The 25,716-nt window shown below is 41.8% G+C and overlaps 1 protein-coding gene across 3 annotated transcripts in view; it reads left to right on the top strand.

Annotated features, from left to right (window-relative positions):
* Nucleotides 1-2,350: 2,350 nt before the first annotated feature.
* UNC80 (unc-80 homolog, NALCN channel complex subunit) overlaps nt 2,351-25,716 on the top strand; it is a gene marked incomplete at both ends in the record, with an annotated part of 127,149 nt that continues 103,783 nt past the window's right edge. For all 3 annotated transcript variants that reach the window (XM_080346916.1, XM_080346914.1, XM_080346915.1), the window contains 8 exons: nt 2,351-2,442; nt 3,719-3,767; nt 11,170-11,326; nt 12,145-12,443; nt 14,578-14,701; nt 16,502-16,575; nt 17,017-17,156; nt 21,073-21,334. In XM_080346916.1, coding sequence (XP_080203042.1) covers nt 2,351-2,442; nt 3,719-3,767; nt 11,170-11,326; nt 12,145-12,443; nt 14,578-14,701; nt 16,502-16,575; nt 17,017-17,156; nt 21,073-21,334 — 1,197 coding nt within the window. The remainder of the gene's footprint in view (nt 2,443-3,718; nt 3,768-11,169; nt 11,327-12,144; nt 12,444-14,577; nt 14,702-16,501; nt 16,576-17,016; nt 17,157-21,072; nt 21,335-25,716) is intronic.

Here is a 25,716-nt window from a genome sequence, read left to right as displayed (position 1 = left end):
TTAAGATAACATACACATAAACCATCCCTAACCTGCAACCCTCATCCCTGGCCGAGAGTTAGCAATCCTCTCCTCGTGGAGCTACAAGTTCAAGTTACTTATATTGGTAATGTCCATCAGGAAGACATCGACTTGCACTTTTTGAGGCCTTAACAGATCAGTTATTTTTTTTTTCTTTAATTGCAAATAGCATTAAAACTTCTAATTCTCATACTTTTCTTGAAGAAGAGTGATTCTCCTGGTTGATAATTACTAAGATTCCAGACAAAATTAGACTTCAGATTTGTTGCTGAGGTTATGTTTTATTCAATAATTGCATAACATGTTACAGGCCTGGAAAAAGCAATTATTTAAAAACAAGTTTATCACTCGTACTGCATTGTGTTTAACTTCTGACTGTCAAGAGAGACACTGTCAGGAATTAAAACTCAAATTTGCTTTCCAAACAAGAAGACTTTGTATAAAAAGTCCTGGATGGATTGAAAAGCTGTGGAGTAGGGAAACTTCTTTAATACGTACCTTGCATTTAGAAGTATTTTTCTTTTTTACCCATCTTCTCTCTGTAGTTAATTCTAGTAAGATTTTAGAAATCAATATATTTTTTTCCTGACTTTACTTAATTGAAGGAAATAAAACAGAAACTATTATAAAAACTTTCCTGTCTGAGCAAGCTATTTCTGTGAATGAAAAGAATACAAACAAAACCAACTAGTTTAGCATTTCAGCACTCAGGTAGATTAGTAATTTAAATTATTTAAAACTTTTTGGTTGTAAACATATTGTTTAGGTTTTATTTACCAGATTACCTTCTAGTCAACTGTCTTAATACTCCTTTTGTGCAAGAGGGGGATTTTAGCAAAATGTAGACCACATAGGTTCCTGTTTGCCATGAGTGGAGATCAAGATCAGCATAAGTCACTGCAAGGAAGTATTGGGTTGGGCACCAGAAAAAACTTTGTCCCAAGTGGGAGTAAATGTAGATTATTGAAGTAGTAGCACTGGGTTTTCAGAAAACCTGATTCTCAGAGTACCCATAAGGAAGGAAATAGGTTCTGGTGATCAGCACAGCTCCTGTTCCAGAAAGGAATGACCTTGGTAAATTATTAAGTGCCTTATATTAAGTAGGAAAATTGAAAGACAGAAAGAAGTATGGCCTTGGCTTGTTGAAGCATCTTTCTTTAAACTTGAAATCTTTTTATATATGCAATGGAATATCACGTGTGTGTGTGTGTAAAAATTAACTGATAAGGGTGGACTTGAACTGGTCTTTCATTTTTTTCTGTTAATTACTTGTAGTAGTATACTATTTTCTGATACCTTTAGGTATGTAAGGAGAGCTATCTAACAGTTGCTGAGAAATAGTTCTAGCAAACATGACTCAGATATACCTTTATATTAGTCAAATCAGTTTGGTGTCTAGTTAGAAACAAGTAAATCTGCTTTGGCATTCACCAAAGAGGTACTCCTCTCCACCTCTGTTCATCTCAACTCTGTCTCTGTAAGAAAAACCGAAACTTCCTTGCTCCTGCCACCAGCCTTCACTTTCAGACGAGGTTTATTACTTCTCTCCCTACTCTTGAGATAAACAAGTATCTCTCCATTTAACAGCCTTGCTCTGTGCTGTATCAGACACTTCAAGGGTACCTGCCTTTTTAGATCCAGAGAGGAGAACTTGGTCTTCTAAACTGTTAACAAGCCCCCGGCACCTCGAAAAGCCCTCTTTCCATTCTGCTCTTCTGCGGCTGTGGAGGACTTTGGTCGGACTCCACCCGGTTTGCAGGAGCAGCCTATTTGACCTTGTCCCCGCTGCAGCCAAGTGGCGACGCGGGGAGCCGCTCTCCTCACCCCACCCGTCCGCAGCTGCTCTGCATCCCGCTCTGACTGCGCGTTGTTGCGGCCGGGAAGCTCCCCGCGGTGCGCGGCGGCAGCCGGCCTGTTGCTGCGGGAACGCGGGACGGCCCTGCCCTGCCCGGGCGCTGCAAGTTTGGCGGGAAGCGGGTGGGGTGCGGTGCGGTGGGGCCGCCCCGCGCCACCCGCCCGCCCCTGTCACCGCCCGCCCCGTCACCGCCCGCCGGCGCGGAGCTGGGAGCTGTCCACAGAGGGAGGTGCTGAAGGCAGGGAGGAAGCAGAGGGACGCGGACATCTTCGCTCCCCTAATTTCCTCCCTGCCTTCTGCAGCCATTTTGCACCAGCAAAGCTGAAGGGAGGTGTAAGAGGGGAGGGAGGGGGTAGGCTGCGAGAGATAAAGGGAAGAGGGTAAAGAGTTACGGAGAGCAAAGAGGCAGCCATGGGAGATCCCGGCTGGTGTGTCTGCTAAGACTGGCTCACAGCAGCAGCTGTCATCAGCATCATGGTGAAAAGGAAAAGCTCAGAGGGCCAGGAGCAGGAGAGTGGCCGTGGCATCCCTCTGCCCATCCAGACCTTCCTATGGAGGCAAACCAGGTGAGAGCAGCGAGTCCTGGGTACTTGGGATACAGCTGCAACAGGGCAGTGAAGGGGGGCCAGGGCGGGGGGCAGACCAGCTGCTGCCCAGTGGTGGGGAGGAAGCAGTTACTGCAGCTGCAGCATGAAGGCGTGAAACAAGCTGTTCTCTTTGCACTCGATACAGAGCAATCTGTGTGTGTTGGGGATGGAGGGAGGACTGGAGGCAGCTTAACCTAGTGCCAGTCCCAGGCAGCTTTTTGATTTGAGTTTAAAACATCCATGTGTATATGTGTCTATGTACCTCTCTCCTCCTTCCTCTTGTCTGTCTCTCTCACCCCCACTTCCACCCCCACTTTTAAGAGGACTTCTGGAGCTCTGGTGCCAGAAGCAGCATCCTTCAGTGCTGCACCAGACTTGCAGATTTGCTTGTATCTGTATTTGCAGCTGTTCTGGAAGTGTAATCTATGCTTTGAGAGGTCAGCATGCAAACAGATACGTCAAAGTCTCACCTGATTTCATTGGATTGGAGAGGAATGATGTGTGAGGGGCAGGCTGAATGTATGGCTGGGGGTTTATGTTCCTTGTGAATCCAGTCATAACAGAATTCTAAACTGAAAACACTGCAGAGGCTGTAGGGGGAGGTTGAAAGGTTTGAAGGCCGTGGCTCTAATTTTAAGGCCTCAGTCACAAAATCCCTTTATTCCACACTTTCAGCGTCCTCAAAAAAAAATGTAATGCTGTAATAATGTGACCTGATTAGTTTTTAAATATTTAACTCTGATCCCATTCTGGAGGGGAATGGCAGAAGAGGGGTGGATGTTCTCTACCTACAGGGTACAGGCCTGCATTTCATCATAAGCCTTCCATATCAGTGATTGTGGAGGAAAATACTTAAAACAATACTGTGAAATGGATCTCTGGCTTAAAAGAGACAAGGCAAAGTTCTGTAATATTTAGCACATTTTAAACAGCATATACTGGAAATCTTTCACTGAGGTAAAATGGCTGGAAACTGTTTGATGGAAGCTTTTATCCATGGGAACAGGACTTTTCTTGAGGATGGATTAACTACATCTTGGTCTATCAGTGTGGGTACTTTTATCTTCTAGAAGAGGTAACAGCATATTGTCAGATATCATGAACAGGTATCTGAACATTGTTTTGGTCATGTGTCTTCCTTTACATTCAGTTTCTCGGCCTTTAGCCCACCTTCTGATATCAGAAGAATCCTAAAAATAACCAAGCAAAATCTGTGAAGTATTGGGTCTCTAATGCTTTTTCTTCCTTCCTTCAGTGCATTTTTAAGACCTAAGCTGGGGAAACAATATGAAGCTTCCTGTGTGGTATGTACATGTTTCTCTTTTTCAACTCTTCTTAGTAATTAACTTTTCGTGCAACCTGATCTGACCATGGTCACTGATCAACAAGTTTCTCAGCTTATGCCAGAAGTGGATTTAGGCCATTCAGCTTAATTTTGTACTTCTATCACATGAAGGATTTGAAACCTTTTCCTATCTAGAGAATTTGGATATCATGTGCATCTCTAGACACAACAAAAATAAATTTATTTGTATATCAGTAATTGAACTAATTAGTAATTAAATAAAGTAAATAATAATATGGGCAGACTGAACTACTACAACTTGGGTCTAAACTTACAGTTCATCATGTGCATATGTGCTTTCAGATTAGACTGATGTCATTTCAGTTTGCAATTACTGGAGTTTTTTCAGACTGAAAATATTGAAAATCAAAACATTACTAACAGGCTTTAAACAATATTTTTACCATTGTGCATGGTGGAAATACCTCATCTACTGGAAAACAGAGGGAGCATGTATCAGCATAATTAAAGAAAGGTAATTATGCAGATACTAATTGTTATTTCTAACTGTATTTTGAATGAAACCTCCATCTGCTGTCTTAAGGGAGGAGAAATGGAAGGCACACAGTAAGTTCAACCAAGATGGGTATCTAGGGAATTTCAGAAGTCCTTGAACTGTTGCTCATCTTGTATGACTTACAGTACATTAAGCAGTTGCAGCCAGACTTGACAGACTGGAAAAACTTGGTCTGGACATGTATCTTAATAGTTTAAAGTACTTAGGTCTCTCTGCAGCAATTTTCTGACTTGCTCTTCACAAGATATTATGTCGGAGATGCCCTAGCTGCTGCTGACTAATTTTCTTCTAAGAAATCCATAAATTTTTCAGGGTTATTGCTAGATACCAGACACTGATAGGGGACTGCTAGCTTAGAATGTCGCTGAGTAAAATGTATTGCAATTCTGGCACACGGAGCAAAAAGCATCATCGCTGGTTTATACTGTTGGCAGTTTCTGGTTGTTCAGGAAATGGAGCTTGTTGCCTTATGTCCTTTACCAGGAGTCTCAGCAGTGGGCAAGAGCCATGCCTTGAGGCACCTACGATCTGAGGCTGTGGCCCCACCTGTGAGCTGATGTCTGTTGCTGTTGGGTAGAGGAACAGAGATTCCTTCTCTGTGTGTTCTCCATGATGTACCTGTCTGTGAATTCCTTGTGCTTCATGATGTGCTGTTGGCACCCTGTGTGGCCCCCAGGCTGATTCTAAAGCACCTTTCTTCTGTAAGCAGATATCAGAATTTAGCAAGTGTCAAAAAACAACCCCGTCAAAAAAAACCCAAAGAAAAACACACACAAACCACCAACAACAACGAACTCACAACACAACAAGCAAAAAAAACCAATCGCAAGACAACATAAATCAGATGTGCAGCCAAGGGAAGGGGAGATCTCAAAAAAAAACATTTCATGAAGATCCAATCCATTTCCATCCCTTGAATGAAGGAGAACTTGATTCTTCCCCAACTCTTAACATAACATTTAAATTATGGTAGAAAGCTTTTGAAGGTGGGACTTAGCTTTGAGCAATTGATGTGATACAGCCTGAGCTGCTGCATCTGCCACCTTCTTTTGCTCATGAATTTCTGATTCCTGCCAAGGCACAGGAATGTCTGCCCACATCAACACCTTCTGTATTACCCAGGGGGGCAGCAGAGTGCTGCATGCAGGGGTTAGACAGGGTTTCTGGAACTTGACAGATACTTGGCTTATTTTCTGAAACATCAAACTGATTACCTAACACCACTGTATTGACTGGTGTGCCTAAAAATACTATGTACCTGTTATATGATCTGTTCTTTTAAAATTCTTTAGCCAGAATTGTTCTAGGCATGTCTATAGGTTGTTAAGTATCTGACAATGCGTATGATACAACATGGTACAGTATTAGATTGTTATTCTTGGCTCTAAACTTGCTGCAGTGGAATTTGAAGGAAACAGATGCTGGAGGCCTAGATTCAGTGAGTACAGCATCTGATCTGCAACAGCAGATTGCATTACTTCTTTGAGCTTTGCTTATACCATAATACTTGAGGAAAAAACTGTCCCTTTCATAGCCTTGTTTTCCTTACCTATACAATCACACTGACTTCAGTTGATCTATGAATAATAGCCTTTAATCTGAAGATAAATAGCTCCACCTCACCCCCGCATGCTCTTGTGTCTCAGTATGGATTTAGTGTTTTTTCTTTTCCCTGTTCTGAAGTTGTTCTGCCTTGGCACAATGTCATTTCCAATGTGCATGAATCAAAGCTGTAAATGACCTCACAGGAATGTGAGTGCTGTACAAAGCTAATACAATTTTTTGGGTGAGGGTAAGGGGCTGAGCGATATTTTTAAATTTTTTTTACCTTAGATTGCATTGGGCATGGAAGAACCTAAACATTTCTTGGAGGATCCTGCAAATTCAAAGTTTCTTGTTTCTGTTTTTTTTCTTTACTTGTTTTTGCAAATGTAGTAATGCATTTTGGTTTTATGAATGATTAAAGGATAGATATAAAAAAAATTAAAAAGCAACCACCTTTATTTTGTCTGGCCAATACACATGGTTGCAGAACACTTGAGTTTTTGAAGACAGGAATTTTCTGTAGATAAAGCACTTGGTATCTGTGTTTCATGCTTGTCAATGTTTGTGCGCTTACTATACTTAGTAAACAATGGAACCATACCATCCCCTGTTCTATGAACTCCTAGATTTATGTTTTAGATCTTTTTTAGGAACTCTTCCCTTTTAAGAGGACCTTCCCCAGGCTGACAATACTGTCTGCCTGCATTTTGAGTTCTTTCCAGTCAGTCTGAAGTGACTTTAGCAACAGTCTCTGCTTTCCACCATGATGCAGCCTGAGCTTTGGAAGAACAGGGCAATTATATTCCCTATAAGGACAGAAATCTGGTTCAAGAAGCACTAATAGTTTATCTATGTTTCTGCCAGGGTCCTTCTCTACATACACCAGGCTAAGCACTGGGCCCTTCCCTTCTAGCTCACTGCTTTTTTTTTCTTTCCCAAGTGAGATCCTCTAAGGCTACTTCCCTGGAGGAGACCTGCAGCTCATCTGGCTCTCCTGAGAGGATGGAACAGGATGGGGAGGTGCTGAGCTCCCCAAAGTCTGGGCTGTCTGGTGGGGACTAGGGACCTGGCTGAGACCTCGCTGCCTTATGCAGTCTGCTGCAGGTACAGCTCCCCTGGGCTTAGAGCAGGGGAAGTTCACACAGCTCGAGCAAAGCTGTGTAGGGAACCAGGGCAAAGCCCAGCCAGAATTTGGTCTGTCCTCTGCTGCTTGTCTAGGCTTCTTTAGGCAGCTACCTGTTCCTGTTCCAGCAGCAAAGTGACATACAGGCTGACCCTGGTCACAAGGTATTTGACAGCCCCTTTGGTTCTTGGTGGAGAACAGCAGCAGTGGGAAGGCAGCCAGACAAGACTGACTGCCACTTCCTGTGAAGACAGATGGCATCACTAGGGTAAAAGGAAAAATAGTTGTGTAAGTGGCCCTGAGGGAGCTGAACACACACACATAGCATCACTGAAAGGGGCTGCCCTTTCTCCAGCCAACGCATAACACTGACTTCCCTCACTACCATCTTGGCAGATGTTCTTTTTCCTCCTTTGTCATGTGGGGTGTTGTAGGAATAGACAAGCCTGCTGTGAGAAGGTAACTCTTTTCTTAGCCAAGCAGCAGCCCTGAGGCTGCAGTTCCAGACATAGCCATAGCATGACAATATCTCTCTTGTGACTGACTTACAGGAAGGTTATTTCAAACATGCTCATTCAGACTTCTCATTGAAGCATGTAACTCCTCTCAGCTGTAGCAGCAGTTGCCTAGTTTATGTGGGGTGAAAATTAGGTCTTTCATCTTAACATCTGTATATTCTCTGTAGTAGGTCCTGAAAGTCAGAGCTGTAGCAGACCGAAAGGGAAGCTCTACAGGAGCGAATGCTAACCCAGGGCCTTGTATCTTGAATGTCTGGTGTAGGCAGGAGCTGCTGTGAGCTGGACCTTTATGGAGAACTCCAGACAAATCCCATGGGAACACTTGTCCAAAGAACTGCATGTTCTTGTTGGGATGCTTGTGCCAGTTATCAGTGTGGGGATTGCTGCCAGTTAGGTCCTGTGCTGACAGTACATGCACTGTGGCAACTGTGTACCAATCACTCCAGGTAGCACACAGGGACACTCAGTGGTTTCCATACATTAGCATTCTTCTGGCACCATACAATATTTCTCTCTCAGGTGCTTGTGATCACATATGCTTTTTCAGAAAGCTAATCTTTCATTGTGGTACAAAAATATATTTAGCTTCCTGCTCAGGCCAGGAAAAAAACAGAGGAATCTGATGGCTAACCACGTAGGAAAACCTTCATGTGGCTCAGAAACCCAAAATGTTGTGGTGAATACATGCCTAATTGAAAGATGTGGTTGCAGATTTCTTAGCTTCCTCTTGATTTTCTGAAGTATACAGAATGTGGGTCAGAGCTTCCAGAAGGTAGTTGTTAGAGGACTTTCTCCCTGATGCCATTGAAATACCCATGAATGAGACCTTGAATGGAAAGCCAGAGATCAGCAAAGTGCCTTCTGTCACATTCCGAATAGGGTTGCTGCTCACAGTGATAATTTTTTTTTATTCCTCCTATTGCTCTCTAAACTGAATAACTTTGTTACTGTACTGAAGTATGAGCTTATGGTTTGGCTTTTCTACTGAAGGTGAGAAGATGATTTATTTTGATAAGCTTAGGTCAGCACTGGTACTTGACAGGCATTTCAGTGAACTAATTCAGCTCACTAACCTGGTAGAAACTACTTGCTTAAATGCTGAGCTTCATTTCAGCTTGTGTAGAGGCTTGACTGGGCTGAATAAAAGCTTCAGTGAGCCCCAGAGCTGAAGCATGAGTAGAGATGGGAGTGTGTGCCCAGAAGAACAAATAAGGAGTCGCATCCTGTCCCCTTTTGACAAAAATAAGTAAAATTTCATGGGTTTTACTGGCTCTTTCAGACCTTGTTTTGTTTGTAACCATGCATTAACTCTTCACCTCTTGTCTTGCTTCTGAGGATACTTTGTTGCTTTGTTCTCCACTTTTGTTAGGTAACATTGTCTGGGACAGTTGTTCTAGACCTCTGCTGTCTTTACATTAATGTGCCCTTGACTGCTGCTGCAGTTCAATGACTTTGTTCTGAATGGGACAGAATACTCAGACCTTACAATGAATACTTTGCTCCTCTGCCTGCCACGGCTTTCAAGTGTTGGCTGTCCCTTCATGTTCCCCAGATTCCTGAGTGGATAGGAGTGAATGGCAGGAGACCATTTCCCATTATAAACAAGGTGCCCCACAGCAGATCACAGTAAGAGTAACTTAAGACATTATTTCCCTGGTAATGTTTTATCCAGTCCTGGTGCTAAGAAATACGCATTGCTGACAACCTAATCTGTGGCACATTATTTCTGACATGTACTCAGGAAGCCAGCATTTTCACCCACATACTACAGCTAATGCCCTCCAATTTCAGACAGTTCCCCATAAAGAAAGTCTGTGGAGTTTTCTGACTAGAACCCAGGGTTTCTAGTAGGAGAGCAGTGTGACTTTCTATACACTTATGTTTGCTGGAAGCTCTGATGTTTAATGTCAATATTTCTTCAGGTTCAGTTTGTGTTGCTAAAGGCTTAATTCTCTGTAAGCACACTCAGTTCTGAATACTCCCCACATTCATCTGTGTAAATCATACAGTCCATCTCCCCTTCTATTGTGCCCAGTGCTATTGTGCAGTTGTTGTCTTAGATTGTAAGTACAGGTAGATGTGTGTTTCTCTGCCTCCATGCTGGCCAGAGCGGACCTATTATGGAGATGCTGTAAAAACCATGATAGCGCAGCACTGTGTTTGCACAAAGGCATCCTGCTAATCAGTGGAGGAGCTCATGCCTGCCCACACTGTCATACAGAGAATGTTGGTCTCTTCTCCCAAGTACTGAGGGATAGGATGAGAGGAAATGTCCTCAAGTTGCACCAAGGGATGTTCAGATTGGATATTAGGAGAAATTTCTTCACAGAAAGTGTTGTCAGGCATTGGAACAGGCTCCTCAGAGAAGCTGTTGAGTCACCATCTCTGGAGATGCATAAAAGACACGTAGGTGAGGTTCTTAGGGACATGGTTTAGTGCCAGTGTTAGGTTAATGGTTGGACTCGATGATCCTGAGGGTCTCTTCCAGCCAAAATGATTCTATGTGGCCACCACCTGAGAGAACACAGTGCACAGCTGCTGGGGTATACAGAGGAGTGCATAACCCCTGGTTAGCATGCTCTGCCTGGGACTGGCTGGTCATTTAGGACATCTAGGTAACAACTGTTGCCCTTTTTGCTTTTCTTCTTTGTAATTAGATCTGCTCTTATTACTCCCCCAATTTTACAGGAAAAATCTGTATGACTAGTGTTGAAGGATAAGCTATATGAATCTCGAGTGAGAACATTTGAAGCATCTGTTGGCTCATGAATACCAACAGTTATTTTTTTGCTCAGAGCCTGATAAAATCAGTGAAGCAGCTTGTGAACAAATAGGTAGCCAGGAGGCTAAACTGTTATAAAGCAAGAACATGCATTGTCAGTAACGTATTTCTTTACTTCAGGAGCTTCACTGAAGGAATATAACTGCTTTTGTGACCTGTAATGAGATCTTTGTATCTGGTCAGAGGAAGAACTTATTGAAATGGTTGGAGCAACTAGCAATAAGGAACTTCCTTAGAGATTTCAAAGGCAGATAGTCTTATTTTGTGCTGCTGAGGTGGAAATAATGAACTTGCTGCAGCTATCAGCTCTTTTAAGTGTTCAAAAAACCATTACATCATGGCTCTACGAAAAATTTTGTACACTGATAATTTTTTGTGGCAGGGTGTGAAAATGTTTCCTAAGGCTCATGCACCTTTAATGGGTTGCCCTTTATGTTACACTAAACTGAAAGAGCGTGTGTGTGTGAGAATAGCCCGCTCTCAGCTCCATAAATATAGGCTTCATTAGCTCCCATGACTTCCAACAGGATTACTGGCATGCCAGATTAATACCCAGCACAACTGTAAGTCTGGCTTGATGTTGGCACTTACTAATATACATGATCCTTGCTTTATTTATGTATTTATTTATTTATTTTTAATTACAGAAAATATATTGAGTGGCTCATTCACTTCTTAGCCCAGTGTCCCTTGTCCATAGGTCTGGTGAACTTTAAGTACAGTCTATGTCTTTCAGGAAAAATATTCTAAGGTGTGCTTTAGCTACATAGTGAAAATGTACAGATTACAGGTTTTTAAAAGAGAATGTTGTATGTGCTAGAAGGTATGTACAGAAATAGATACACAGTGTCTTTTTTTCTTTGTTCTTATTTTTAGTCTTTTGAAAGAGTTTTAGTGGAGAACAAGCTGCATGGCCTTTCTCCAGCTCTCTCTGAAGCCATCCAGAGCATTTCTCGCTGGGAACTTGTCCAAGCTGCGCTCCCACATGTGCTGCACTGCACTGCAACATTGCTCTCCAACCGAAACAAGCTAGGTTAGTGCTCATTTTTCCATTACTGAAATTATCAGTCAAAATGTGACAGATTGATGCTCAGGGTTCTGACATATTCTGCATCCTAGAATCCCAGTTAGTTCATCCTGTGGTTTGCCTTTCTTGATCTTTTGTCATTTATAGGAGGGTAACCTGTGAGAGCTTTCCTGGTGGTGTTAATGGTCTGATGAGCTGAAGAGTCAAAGCAGTTCAATAATACTTTGCTAGTTATTTTCCAGAGATAGTAGAACTAGATTTAGCGAAAGTCTCACCACCCAACAGGCATGGGTTCCCTGAAGGAACACGTTTCTTTCAAGGCATGGTGCGGTGCTCAATTGCAGCAGGTACTTTTAATATTCTCAGTTCTATTTTTTTCTTCTTTTTGTCCAGACGAATGCGTTTGATTCTCAGCAGGTAAGTCAAGGAGATAATAGGGATAGGACCAGGTCCAAATCTAACATACTTTACTAGTCTTTTACTGATTTCAGCAGCAAATTGCTTCATGAGACATGCCATTAAATAGAGTCAAACAGACAAGACTTTTCAAGCTGGCCTCTTTTAGGAGCACTCTCTGTCCACACATTCAGTTGCCTTGTAAGTGACGTTTCAGGGACTGAACTGCAAATGCTGTAAAGTAGCTGGAAAGTTGTGAATTAGGGGGTTTTAAACACAATGAAATGAGTGCTGATACTTTTAGTGGTAGAATTTTAGTTCTCAAATGCTTATCAGGATGTTGCATGCCCAGTTCCCTGTGTAGCTCTGAAAGTCTCTACAGTACCATTAATGGAAACCCTGTGAGATACTGTGATGTGTTTTTCCAGGACATCAGGATAAGCTTGGAGTAGCTGAAACAAAGCTTCTTCACACTCTTCACTGGATGCTGCTGGAGGCCCCTCAGGACTGCAGCAATGACCGATTTGGAGGAGACAGAGGCTCCAGTTGGGGAGGGAGCAGTAGCGCCTTTATACATCAGGCTGAAAACCAGGGATCACCAGGACATCCCCGGCCCAGTGCCACAAATGACGAGGAGGAAAATAACAGAAGGAAGTTCTTCCAGAACTCCATGGCCACAGTGGAGCTCTTTGTGTTCCTTTTTGCTCCCCTTGTCCATAGGATAAAAGTAAGCGGAACACTGGTGGGGTACTTGTGTGGAGACACCTCTGAGCAGAAAATGAATGATTCTGCCTTTGTGATTGTTAATTAACAAAAATTCAGCCCACAGTGCACACTGGGTGACCACTGGAAATGTTTTAACAAGCTGGCAGAATGACACTGCCATCAGGAAGACATTCTTCCAGTGACGTGAACAATCACCACAGCATCAGGCAAACACAAAGGGAAATAAATCTGAAATGAGCTATTTTCAGCCTTCAGGAATGTCAAAGATCCGTGTCCCTTGTGAAATCTTTGGGACCCTGGAACCTGCAGGAAGGATTGTGAGCTTTAGCTTGCTCCAGTGATTCTCAGCCATTGCTTAGAATGGCCTTGCTAGCTTTTCGGGGATTCCACCATGGGGCTGCCACTGGGATTTGTCATTACTAATAATCTTGGTGCTAATTACCAGTAATACGTGATAGTGGTATAAGTGTGGCAGTGGCAAAGGCCATTGAAATGCTGAAGTGCTGAATTCTTCCCAGTGCTACACACACAAATGTGGGCTGCCCTTTGAATAAATGAAATGAAACTGGAGGTAGACCCAGGCTATCAGAGATTAGGTTCAAATTTTTTTAATATATTAATCTTTCTGGGATGCAGTTTCCCATTTATAAGATGGGGTTCATAACAATATTTCAGGTTTACCTTGAAAGTGTCTGAGACACTGTAGTGATGAACATCAAAAAGCTCTTGAAAACATGCATGTTTCTGTCATCAAAGCAAAGCTCAAAAATTATGAGGTAAATGAGGCATGTGACAGGCTCACTAAGTCAGCATTGTCCCCTCTGTGTTTCACGGAGATAGAAGTCTCAGAGGAAGAATACTATCTGATCAGATAACCAAAGTAAAGTGTGTGCTCAAGGGAAATGATACGTTTGTACAGGCAGACCTAAATGATGGAATTTGTAACTTCCGTGAAGCTTCTTTGTTTAGCCATGTGTTTTTAAATGAGATGTTTAGGGGGTGAGAGGGATGCATGTAATCCTGTAATTTAACAACGCAGATAAAAAATGTTGGCTTCTCCCCAGAAGTTAGCAGTGCAAAATGAAAATGCAAAACATTACTGCTGCCACTTCCAAAAGCCTTGCAAGGTGCTTCTTAGTAAAAACAGTAATTTCAAGTAAGCTTGGTTTATAACGAGGCTTGTGAGCTTATGATGATGAGATGGCACTAACGAAGAGTAGGGAATAGAAGGGCTGGAGAGCTACAAGCAGTCATCTACTGCAATTTCTTTAGTTCTTTCTGCATTGTTGATTTCAGCCACTGAGGCATGTGGACCTATGTCAACAGGCGATGGTGGTGCAGCTATAGTTATGCTGCCAAAACTGATATTGCCATGTTTGTTTGATTGTGGAGATAGCTGGACTATACCAGGACCAGTGTCTCCTAATGTAGATCTGACCGTAGGTCAAGTAGATGCATACTTGCCCTTTGATATTGCTAAGATTTGTTTGAGTACTAATTTACATGATTTCAGCTACATGGATGTGGAAAACAATGATGGCACAAGTGTAAGTAGTACCGATGTCTCTGTTTTGACATAGCTCAGGCACTAACAGTGCAAATAATAACAATGACATTACTGTATACTACTATTTCATATTAATTTGTTACATTTCATGTTTCCTCAGTTTCTAAGTAATGTTTTAGTATTTAGTATTCTTATTCTTTTGAGGCAAGAAGTTCAGGTCTTGGAGTGTAAATCCTAAGGCTGAGATTGAATTCTAAAGAGGAAGTGATTATATATGGTCAGAAGAGATGTGTTCTGACACAGGAATGGCGTTTTCTTTTACAGCTTAATGTCCTGGAAAAAAACAGGGTTCATTAACTAGTATAGAAATTTCATTTGGAAAAAGCCTCTTGTATATCTTTGTGTTGAGATTTTCCTATTATTTTTTAATAGCTATACTTGAAATGGATTAATGTCTGCTGAGTAGTGTCAGTGGCCCTTGAGTTAACATATACTGACCACAGAACTTCACATGGTATCACCCATTTCTTGTGAGAGCTCTGCATCAGAGAAATTACAGTCCTTTTAGACTGTAAACAACATTATTTCATGTGAGTGTGTGTGATACAACCTCTATTTGTCTTTCTAGGAGTCTGACCTGACATTTCGGTTGGCTAGTGGCCTTGTTATTTGGCAGCCTATGTGGGAACACAGGCAGCCTGAAGTTTCTGCCTTCAATGCCCTTGTAAAACCAATCAGGAACATCGTTACAGGTCTGTGACTTTGCTGTGTAATGTAGCTCCTGAGAGTGGGAAACTTTTCCTTTGTTTGCCTGATGCAGCCTTATATTCTGTAGCCATCATATCTGGAGGAATATATTAATCCCGTAGGAACTAATCAGACCTTTGAAAGTAGTTGAAGATTGTTTCCCTTTTGAGTCATTTGACATTTGCATAATAATTACATAGTAGATGAGGGAGAAATCACAAATAGGAAATGAGAAACACTTTGGTAGAGTTATCATTTCCAGTCAGCCTTATATCACTGTTTCACCATATCTTCCTTTGTTGCTAAGAAGGGCAAAGGCAGTATCTAGCAGCAGCCTGACATGGGTGGGGAAGGCTTTCCCAAACTGGCACTGGGCAAAAATTATCAGTGAAGAGCACACAGTTGGCAGTGTAGGTTCTCCTCCTATCTAAAATTGTAATTTCACCATGTTATGAAATTAAAGTAGCTTCAAGAGGCTCCAAGGAAGGTTTAGGTTGTGAATTTGCTTTTGCATGCTGAAAGGGGTTGCTCTTCCTTTGTACTTCAACCATAATGAGGCTGGAGTTGGGCGCTTAGGCTTCCAAGCCTTTATGTCTGGCCTAGTTCGAAAAAAACTGTTTAGGTTTATGTTTTTAGACAATAGATTTACATAATTCCTACAAAGTAATGAATTGAAAGTGTGCTGGATATATCGCTGTAGCGTTGTATGCTCACTCTCAAAAGCACGGACCCGTAATATTCACAGTAGTGAAAATGTAGTTCAGTAAATGAGATTTTTCTGATGAGAAGTCATTTTAGATGTTGTATTTTGTTCTGAAGGCTTTGTAGGCCTCTGAGACAGTCCAGAATTGGAAAGATTCAAGCCTTCCAGATTATTTAAAACCATCTTTGACATCTAGTGCTTCCTCCCTCTGTTTCAACGTATGGAATTAAAAAAAAATATTTCAACCCTGGATCTAACAAAAGGAATTAGTCCTAAGTTTTCTTTGACTGTTGGAATTTATTCCATAGGTCTGGAGTGTGGTCAGAAAATCCCTAAAGAATAACTTCAGGAGTATATGCTGAATTTAAAATACTCTATTGTGTTTTGCAAATGTTTTCAGCAGAATGGGAATAGACATTGGAATGAGGTTCTTTATATGAAGGAAGATTCTGCTATCTTAGCTTTATTATCTCAATTTGGGACCAAAAATTTACTTATTTTCCTTCAAAAAACAAATTTAAAAAATTCTGCTGAAGAAGGTTTGCAATGTTTTGTTTGGAGTCAGTCTGATACTAAGTCATATCTGAATAGCTTGCAATGTGACAGGGCTTAAAAATTGTCATCCTGATCTTTGTGAAGCCCTTGTTCTTCTACAGTATCACTCATCAAACTTTGTGTATGACATTTGTGTTTCCTGTGCTGAAGGCGTTTGTCAAATTGGAAATCACATTCTGAGAGGTGTAACCTAGAAAAGGAGCTGAATGTATGTGAAAATAGGAGGAGGGAGAGCTCTAAAATAAAAGGCACTAGTGTGCAAAGGAAAATACAACCTGATGCCAAATGGATTTGGGATAAAATGTATATTAAAATTTAATTTTAAAGAAGTGGAAATTTTCAGTAGACGATGTTGATGACAACAAAATTGAAAGAATTGTGCGAAAGTTCTTAAAGTCCTATTTCTTTTTATGGCTGTAGATAACACCTAGGACGTCCTCAGCAGGAAGATGCTGCTTTGTTTTTGTTTTCTGATTTATCCTTTTGGTGGTACATTTTAATACTAGAGGTGATTCCTGAAATGTCCTCCTTTGACTTCTTTTCTCAGCTAAGAGAAGTTCTCCCACCAACAATCAGAGCGTGACTTGTGAATCCCCTAATGTGGACAGTGGACACACTGAGGTAAGTTCTATGCTAACATTAGACAAGCTTGAATAAGGAGCTGAGGGAGGGGGAAATTAATATTGAAACAGCACTTGCAGTTACCACCCTAAAATGTTCCGTCTCCAGAAATTACAGTTCTCCAGAGTTCTTCCAAAGGTTCCCAACCTTTGTTTGCAGTGGGACCAAATGGTATTGAGCATGGTTGTCAGGATCTCCTTGGCCTTATCCTGTCTTATAGGATGGAAGCCTGATCTTATGTGTTTTCTTAGGCACGAACCTTGTCTTTGCCTGTACAATGCCTAGTACTGAGAAGCCCCAGGCTTGATCAGTTTTTCCATGGTGTTACCATAGTATTATGGCATAATAGTCATGTCTAAGCACAAATTGCAGCAGGAAAACTAATATGAGAGAGATAAATATGCTTATATACCTATTTCCTTTTGTTAAAACTGTCCAAAGGGACTCCAGGTGGTCTGTGAGACAACCCAGCCAGATTCTGTACCTTCAAAGGCCACTGTTTCAGCATGTCTTCGTGGAAATTCCTTGGATGGAAGTGTGTCCTCCCAAACCTCTCAGGAGAGAGGTACTGCACATCCCAGGTACAAACCTTTTCAGCAGAAAGTTAGGCTAGTGTGACTCAATCGTGGAGGTCACAGCAGTCCTTTATCTTGAATCTGCAGTTGTCCCTACATGCCAAGTGTACTGGATATTTATCTCGAATTCTTAATTGAACAAATTTCATTTCTTGGTGATAAACAAGGTGGTGACACTTGAATTTTATGCCATTTTCACTGGAGAAATCTCTAGCTGGCCTGTTGGGACAGTTTCTTTGGTCTTTTCTAATGTGTTGACTTCTTATAATTAAAGACACTAACAACCTGGAGGTTCAACCCTCCTTAGATAGATTCAGCTTCAGGCAGCTGATACCTTTTCTGGCTTCCTTCTGATCAAATTTTCTTTGCCTTTAGCAGAGGACTTCTGTGAGCCTCTCTGTTTTCTTCATTTTACCTTTTCTGCATCCTTCTGCTTAGCTTGCTTTAGACTACTGACCCAAAGGAACAGGCTAACAAAGAAGCACAGCCAAGCAAACATCCTCCCAGCTTGTCCTGCAGAGCTTAGGCTATGGTTTTCCAGCATGACACTGATAAATTAACTTATTTTAATCGAGATTTGGGCAGGTAAAGATAGAACTGGATTTTCAGTAGAACTGGGCACTCCATAGTAAAGTAAAGTAAATAAAGCTGATGAGTGTTTTCAGAGGGTGGAGAGAGAGAGAAATCTGGCTATATTTTTAGGTCTCTATGGATTTAGGAGTGTCAGCTAAACTCCTTCTGAAAATTTTGTTTCTGTTGCTTTCTCTTTTGGGAAATGTCATATCCAAAACACTGCAGTGTTTTAAGAAGTTGCTTCATCACAGAGACAGAAGAAATGTGGGATGGAGTAGGTTTCTGGATATAATCTAGGAAAGGCTCTGATTTCTCAAAAAGGGGTTTGATGCACCCTTTCAATGGTGGAAAGGGAAAAGCTATTCTCTAGGGTTCTGATCCCATCAGGAGGCTTCCCTTGGGATTTTATATCAAGCCTGCTGTCTGTTCTGGGTCTTTATTTAATTTGCATTAATGTGAGCCAGTAAAACTGAAGCTGGAGACAGAAGTGCCTTTCTGTGTGTGAACACTACCGCTCAGAGAGTGCACAGGCTTAAAAAAATAAGCAGCCTATTAAGAAGACTGAATCAGGTGATCAATTTGTCAAGCTGGGTCTGGTGGTTGCTATGGGGATGAAGCTTCAGACAGGCTTTGAAGAGAGCATCATTATGTCTCCTCATTTGCAGGACTCATTGATCAGTTAAAACTGTACAGGGAGCTTTGGTTGCCAAGCAACAGACAACTGGGGAACAAATGTTGTTTACTCTGCTTACCAACAGCCGCAGTATTCCTTTGTCCTTGGCCGGGGCTGACGGAAGGCTGCCTTTCCACTATCCACTCCTGTCACAGACAACCAAAAGCTGATTATACCAACACTAAGTTTCCTTCTAAATGAAGCAGAGAGTTTAATTTCTGGTTCCTCAGATGCTTCTTGAGCAAATGGCGTGTTCCTCTGATTCTGGCTAATTATGTCTGTTCCACTGAGTGAAATTCTCCATTTGCAGATGATACAGTTTGACACTGAAGCACATAAAAGCACAGCCCTTTATCCAGCTGCTGCCTTGAACACACTACCTGGGAAACAGACTTCCCAGGAAGGACTAGTGACAAATACTATATAAGGAGAATATGCCTTGCTCCAGGCTGTGTTGTGCCTCAGGTTTGCCTGTGCTGCATACAGGGGAGCATATAAGACTGTTTAGACTCAGACACTGATCTGGATCCTACAAAGTGACCAGGCAGCCATGCATCATCCTTTACAATTGCTGCTAAGGTGATGGGCTCTATTTCCTTTGTCGGAATTCTTTGAGTATCCCTTCTATCCTTAGTTTTTTAACAGGCTGTATCTATGAGACACAATCTTGACTGTGACAAAACCAGCCTTCACGTCAGGTTTATGGGGAAAACTTTATAGCATATTTTAATTTATCCTGGTTTTCTCCTTCCTAATTCATTTTTTCAGGCTTTTATAGAGGTTCATTTTAAAGTCATCAAACTTGTAACATTTTTACCTTGAATACAGCAGTAGGGAAGAAGCTGTAAATCTATAGATACATATAGTGACATATGCTGACACAGGCTGGTCTGCAGTCACCAGGTGCCTTCAACTTCGGCCTGTGGGGCTGGCAGCAAACCAGCTCCTGCAGGTTTGAGTTCTCAGATGCATGCATTGCTCCAAGCCCAGCCTCGCCACCTGTTCTCATTTCCAAGCGTGTAATATGGAGCAAGGTTCACCTGATTCCAAGTGGTGTGATCATTCACTGCATACTTCTTTCTCCTTTGCCAGTCCTACATCTCCCTTGGATGCCCAGGGCAGCTTTGTGTCACTAGGCAGCGATCCAGCAATGCAGTTTAAGCGTGCACTTCACTTCAAGCACTTAGAGATTCCACTGGGCAATATTGCTGCTTGTTCCCTAATGATTTGCCAGACTGTGGCCTAGGACATCTCTGTTCAGAATGCAGTGGTACGCAACTAGAGATGAGGGTGTCCTGCCAATGCTGTTTGCGTGTGTCCTTTAGCAGAACCGATGATATAAATGGTTCAAAAAAAATAAATATTTTGTGTTCTTGTGATGATTCCCAAATGCCTGAGAATATCATTCATGAGTGTGCTGTTGATTTTTATAGAATCCAAAAATCACAGAAGTACTCAGTTCACAGAGGTGTGCTTTTAAGACGCTGAGTGGAAGCATTCAAATTATGTACTTTCTGGGCAAAAAAAAAGCGATTCCCAGACTTCCTGCCCCACCCCCAGTGTTTCACACCTTTTTTTGTCATCTGATTCTCATTCCTCTGACTCGCTTTCACTGCTGCTTTTCTGACAGATTGTCTCCTAACAGCTAGTGAATGTAGAGAGGGTAGATCAGGCCAGTTGTACTCTGCTGGAAGAGAGTTAGTGTAAAAAACAAATAATAAAAAAGTTGGGGTGTTTTATTGCAATAAGATTGTCTCTGAAAACAGACATGATCCCTTTGAAATCTCTTGAGCCTCATTTCCGAGGCTTACTACAGACATCTTGCTTTTGCATGTGCTAACTTCTACAACACTTAGGAAATTTCATACTAAAACCCATCAGGAAATGACACCACTTGAAAGCAGCAAAATCATAATGAAGGCTAAAAATTATCCTTTTCTCTAGCACACCTTGGCAAAGAGCATCCACAACAGTAACTTTTACTTCTATAAGTATTAATTTAATCAGCTTAAATGGTTAGCTAACTTAGCTGCCCCACCTGCCCCTTCTTAAGTAAGGCCTGATGTGTATAAATGTAAACCATTCCTAAATACCTATTATTAGTATATGAAGAGCAGATGCTCAAGGGTTGTCTGTTTCCAGCTGAACAAATTATTCAGTTAGTGCAAGTGCTGGAGGCTTATCTTCAGATCACTTTCAGAAAGCAACCCTACCCAAGAAAACACTTAACAAAGCAGGTACTTGAGTCCTCTAGGGAGCTAAAAGCTAAATATCCATCTGAGTGTCTTCAGTAATGCTTTCCTTGGTCACGGTCTTAGTCCTAAAGGATCAGTGTCAAATGTCCCTGGAAGCTCAAGTGGGCACAGCTGTGTTCACATACGGGTGATTTCTGTAGATGGCAGGAGAACGGCTTACAGCTTTTGATGAGTCACTAAATTTTAGGCCTCTCAGTAGAGCTCTTGGGTCTTTTGGGTTGGACCAGAATGTATGCGGAGACAGAACTAGTTTCCAGCTATCAAAGAAAACTTTGTGGTGTCAAGAGTTACCCCTTAAGTACAGTTGAACATAAAAACTTGACAAGTCATCACGGAGTGGTTCTTTATTCAGAGCGCTGGGTATCTAAGAAAGGCTAAGGAGCCTGATGACTAACATTTCTACTCCTGCCTTTTGGAACAGGGTGTCCTTGGTGATCCCACCATGCCAGAAGTCTCGCTATGCCACGTACTTTGATGTGGCAGTGCTGCGCTGCCTGCTGCAGCCACATTGGTCTGAGGAGGGCACGCAGTGGTCACTGATGTACTATCTGCAGAGGCTGAGGCATATGCTGCAGGAGAAGCCAGAGAAACCACCTGAGCCAGAGATCACCCCTTTACCAAGACCTCGCAGCAGCTCCATGGTGGCTGCTGCACCCTCTCTGGTGAATACCCACAAAACTCAGGTAAGCAGTTGCCATCAATGAGAAAATAGCAACTGTGGTGATGCTGGGAAGTGATGGCTGGACGACTATTGAAAAGCACAGCTCTGGTGTTCATTGAACTGCTCGAAGATCATATGTGTGCATCAATTCAGGAAGAGATCCTGAGAACAATGAGGGGTTTGGAGGCAGAATCTGATGCAGAGAGTCAGAGCTGGTGACTGCTGAAAGCTTGAGGGTTGATTTGAAATAATTAATCTAGGGTGAACTGTGATAACATTGTTTTTTAATGTGAGAATATACTAATGTGGTTGTCAGAAGAAATCAGACTGCCTTTGTGTTACTGTGTAATGCTCAGGGCTCACTGAGCTGCTTTGGTGTAAACCCTCAAAAGAGAGAAAAGGAATTGGATTTGGTACGGCACTGCACACCCCAGGCAAACACTTGGGCTAAAATATTGGAGTAGACTTTGCAAATGGTGACAGCGAACAAAAGCCCTCCATGTTGTTACCTTTTCTCCTGCTGTTGTTATTGCTTAACTTTTACCCTTCTATTTGCCAGCAAAACCTCAGTAGTCCTAATTGTCCTAATAGGTGTCAAGACTTGCTCCCTGTTTTGCTGGAAAAGGAACCCCAGACTACCAGCCTTGGTGCACTACAGATCTTGTGTTAAAGCTTAAATGTTTTTTTTTTCTTTTGGGTAGCTGACTGTTGTTCCAGGGATAAAAAAGGGATGCTGCTGCAGTTTCAGTTAATCTGCTTGTTGATTTGTGCTACTTTTAGGTTGTACGCTCTTTTCCTGTCGTGCAGGCTTTTAACAGCAAATTCTGGTTTACTAAATCGATGGAACTGCCTAACAAAATTTAATACAGGTTCTATTTTTGCAATCCAATTTTATAAAACACCTCAAGAAGAAGGCTCTGTCCTCTCTCAATATTACTGTCAAATATCTTTTCTGAGTCAGAACTCTCTGGATTTTTGGTGTGTTTTCTTAAAATCCTCACTTTCAGTATTGTAGAACTCTGGCAGTTTTTGACTGGTTATTTTATTAGGAAGAAGGGTGAAATATATTTTCTTCTGTATAGCCCAGATCCTCATAAGCCAAAATACAAGCATAAACACTGTAAATATTAGTACTGTTATTTTTAAACCTCAGGATTTTATAGCCATTCTTATGATTTTTGTGAGGGCTGGTGGTTACCTGTGGTTTTAAGGGCTCAGCAGCAGCAGTATTGTTGAAACTGTATTATACTTTAGTGTCATTCTATAAAACATTGCCTTTTTCATCCCTGTAAAAGCTTGACATATCTCCATAAAGGCCAGGTGATATGAATTACTATTCAGTCTTAATCTACCTTTGCATGGGGATTTTATAGGATTGCTGTGCATGTACAGAAAATCCTCCTTAATATCATCTCCTGGAGGGAAAACTGGAAGGTATTGCTGTTGATGTGGTTTACTGTTTCCATGCATATACTGTCCCTTTACCTTTGCTCATAACAACCCAGTTATTTTACAGGTCAACAGGTTCAGCAACTAGTGCAGCAGTGAGTGTGGTCAGTGATTCTCAGCACAGTGGCAGCATCAGTGGGGTTGTCCTCTGTAGACACTGTTTGCACTAGTATTGTGATGCTTCTTCTCTGTACCGTGAAACACATCTCTCCTTTAACACACTCTGCTATTTCTTGCTTTTCCAGGCTATTTCTCTTGCAGAAGATCCCTTTGCTCAGTTGCTCTTCACTAACAGTTTTCTGTTAAATCCATTTGGAATTCCACTGGGTACTTTCTAGCTGTTAACGTGAGGACTCTGTCCAGGGCATTCTTCCCTCTAGGGCTGGGTTTGATTGCTTTTGGTAACCTCTGTGTCAGTCCTTTGTATTTTTACTTCATCAAATTGGAATCCTGTTTAAAAAGGTTTCCAAATTGTTACAAAGAACAGCTGTGATGGAGGAGGTGAAATGGTCTTCCATGCAGCAAAAGTTTAAACTCATGACCCTCTTCTTTACAGCTCTGAAGACTGAAGCCTTTCCAGTGCCCAGAGACACCTAGGCTGCTTCACACCAGCTGACTGTAGGGACTGAACTGCTCTTCTTAAATTCAAAGTCTCCTCACTTAAGACTCTCTGCAAGTCCGAGGAGATAATGCCGCCTCCAGAGGGCTAAGATCTGTCATTTCTTTTTACCAACACAGGGGTTGTATGCTAAGACTTCACCAGCTCATCCAACACAGGGATATGGTTAAGGCCTGCTTTTTCAGTCTGGATCTTTACCTCCTAACACAATGTCATTATTTCAGGTTGATTAATATATCTCAAAAATACCAGCACTCTGTGTTTCAGCAGGATAGGTTTAAAGTGGCAGGCAGAAACTGATTAAAGGAAAAACCAGCTGCCTGCAAATCACATTAGGGACCAGTAGATTTTTCTGGTAAATCCACATTCTTTATATTGTTCTGCACTTTATCAGGGTAACTTCCTGCGTCTCCCTACGCCTCAGCAAAACTCTCACACTTCTTGTTGGTTTCTGTGTACTTGAAATCCCATTTCAAATATAAGCTTGGGCTAAAGGAGTTGGGATTGAGAGAACATGAAAAACATCCTCCATATATTGCCTAGTAAACTGAACAGCAAAGTAGAAAAAAACTCTGTGCAGCATGCCAGCACTCCTTATTGCATAGGAAAAGGGGTAATGGATAGAGTGTGTATAAAATTAATACTAATTTCCTCTGGAAAGGGACTTTAGTCTAAACAAATTTCAGACCTGGCACCATGTGATAAAGGAAACCTGCTTTGCGCCTGTATGCAGTGATTTCAGTGTAAGGACAGGTCTAGGAAATGAAACCTTCAGAGGCTCACAAACCTCCACAGTCATGCACTAACACTGCAGGGGCAAAGAGCCAAAGCTTAAATTAAGCATAAGACCAATGCAGCTGTAATGTTCACTGCAATGCTAATATAAAGCCAAGAGTCTCAAGTGTAATATCATCGTAGTTGAGAGAAGTACTAATGAGTTGGTAGCCATACAGTCCTGCAGAAAGAAGGCAACAGACAACAGAAACAACAAAGTCTAGAGTAGCAGCCCACAAACAATTTTACTTTCTTATCCGTCTTGTGTATATCATAATTGCCACATATCCTACTGCACAGAATAGCCACCTTTTTAATTGGTCTTCAACAGGAGTGCTAGCTTGATTAATTGAAATACATCATATACCACACTGTACATTTAAGGTGATTATGTAATTGGGTTTTCTAGTGCTGTTTGCTTGATATCTACCCTAAGTGGATTTCAGAACTGGGACTGTGTCTTTCTGTGTGTTTATATGGCTTGTATCACTCGTTCTGTACTTTTGGTGACTGTAAGCTACCTAATAAAACACTGATTTGGTAGCTGGTGGACAAAGATAATGAATCTGAAATAAATTCATATGATGTTTTCCAGCCAGAAGAGACCAGACACATGTGACAGCTAAGAACCAAGCTATGTTAAATACTTGCTGGCCTTGCTGTTGGGAGCACCTAGGGTTGAATCCTGATTTGCTGTTTTACATGTGACTCCTCCCCCAAATCTTTAGTCTTATATACAAAATGGTTTAAAAGCATACCTTGACTGAATGTAACTGAAAACACCTGTAAAGAGGAACCTTCTGTTGTATGTCTCCTTCATTCTTGTGTTGATAAAATTAATGGGAAAAATTCAAGGGTAGTCTTTGATTAGTCTGAAGTCTCTGAAGAATGTATGGTCTCCAGTAGCCCAGGACTGCAAACATGGTACCTGGCACTTAAGATTTCAGCTGCAAATACTGTCACCAACCTCTGCTGGACCTACATATGCATAAAACTGCATACTTGTGTACTGCAGAGCTCTCCAGCTCTGCAATGTACAGACTGGCTAGCCAGAATCTAAACCTCCTATACCACAGGAGTCACTTCATCTATCATTGGCATAAAGCTATTTCTGGATTGAAAGCAAAAAGGTATTTTAACATGACTTAGTTGTTTAGCACAAGCTTTCTGATGGGGCAGCAAGGCTAAAGAGCATCTCCATTGGAAACAAGCTGATATTTAGGCAGAAGAAAATTATCCTGAGGGAATTTGGTCGGGTCAGCTGCACAAACATCTAATGAAAAGTGTCATCAGATCTTTAATGAGAACAGATGGCCAGGAGCTGAGCTTCTGACACCTTTTGTAGCAAAGCCGTTCTTTACAGTAGGCAGCTGTACCTTGTGTGGCTCAGTGCAGAAAGGGAGTAGAGTGCCCTCTTCTGAACCATCAGTCAATTAGTCTCAAGGTTTTCACTGTCATGGGACATTCTGTGCTATAGCTATAGGGGCTTTCACAAATATGAATTATGATGAGAACTGTGATGAACAGAGCTCAGAGCACTGTTACAGCAAGTGAAGGGTGCT

Source organism: Nesoenas mayeri, assembly GCF_963082525.1.
Source record: "Nesoenas mayeri genome assembly, chromosome: 6".
NCBI classification, from domain to species: Eukaryota; Metazoa; Chordata; class Aves; order Columbiformes; family Columbidae; genus Nesoenas; species Nesoenas mayeri.
This window is presented reverse-complemented; position numbering and strand designations above follow the sequence as displayed.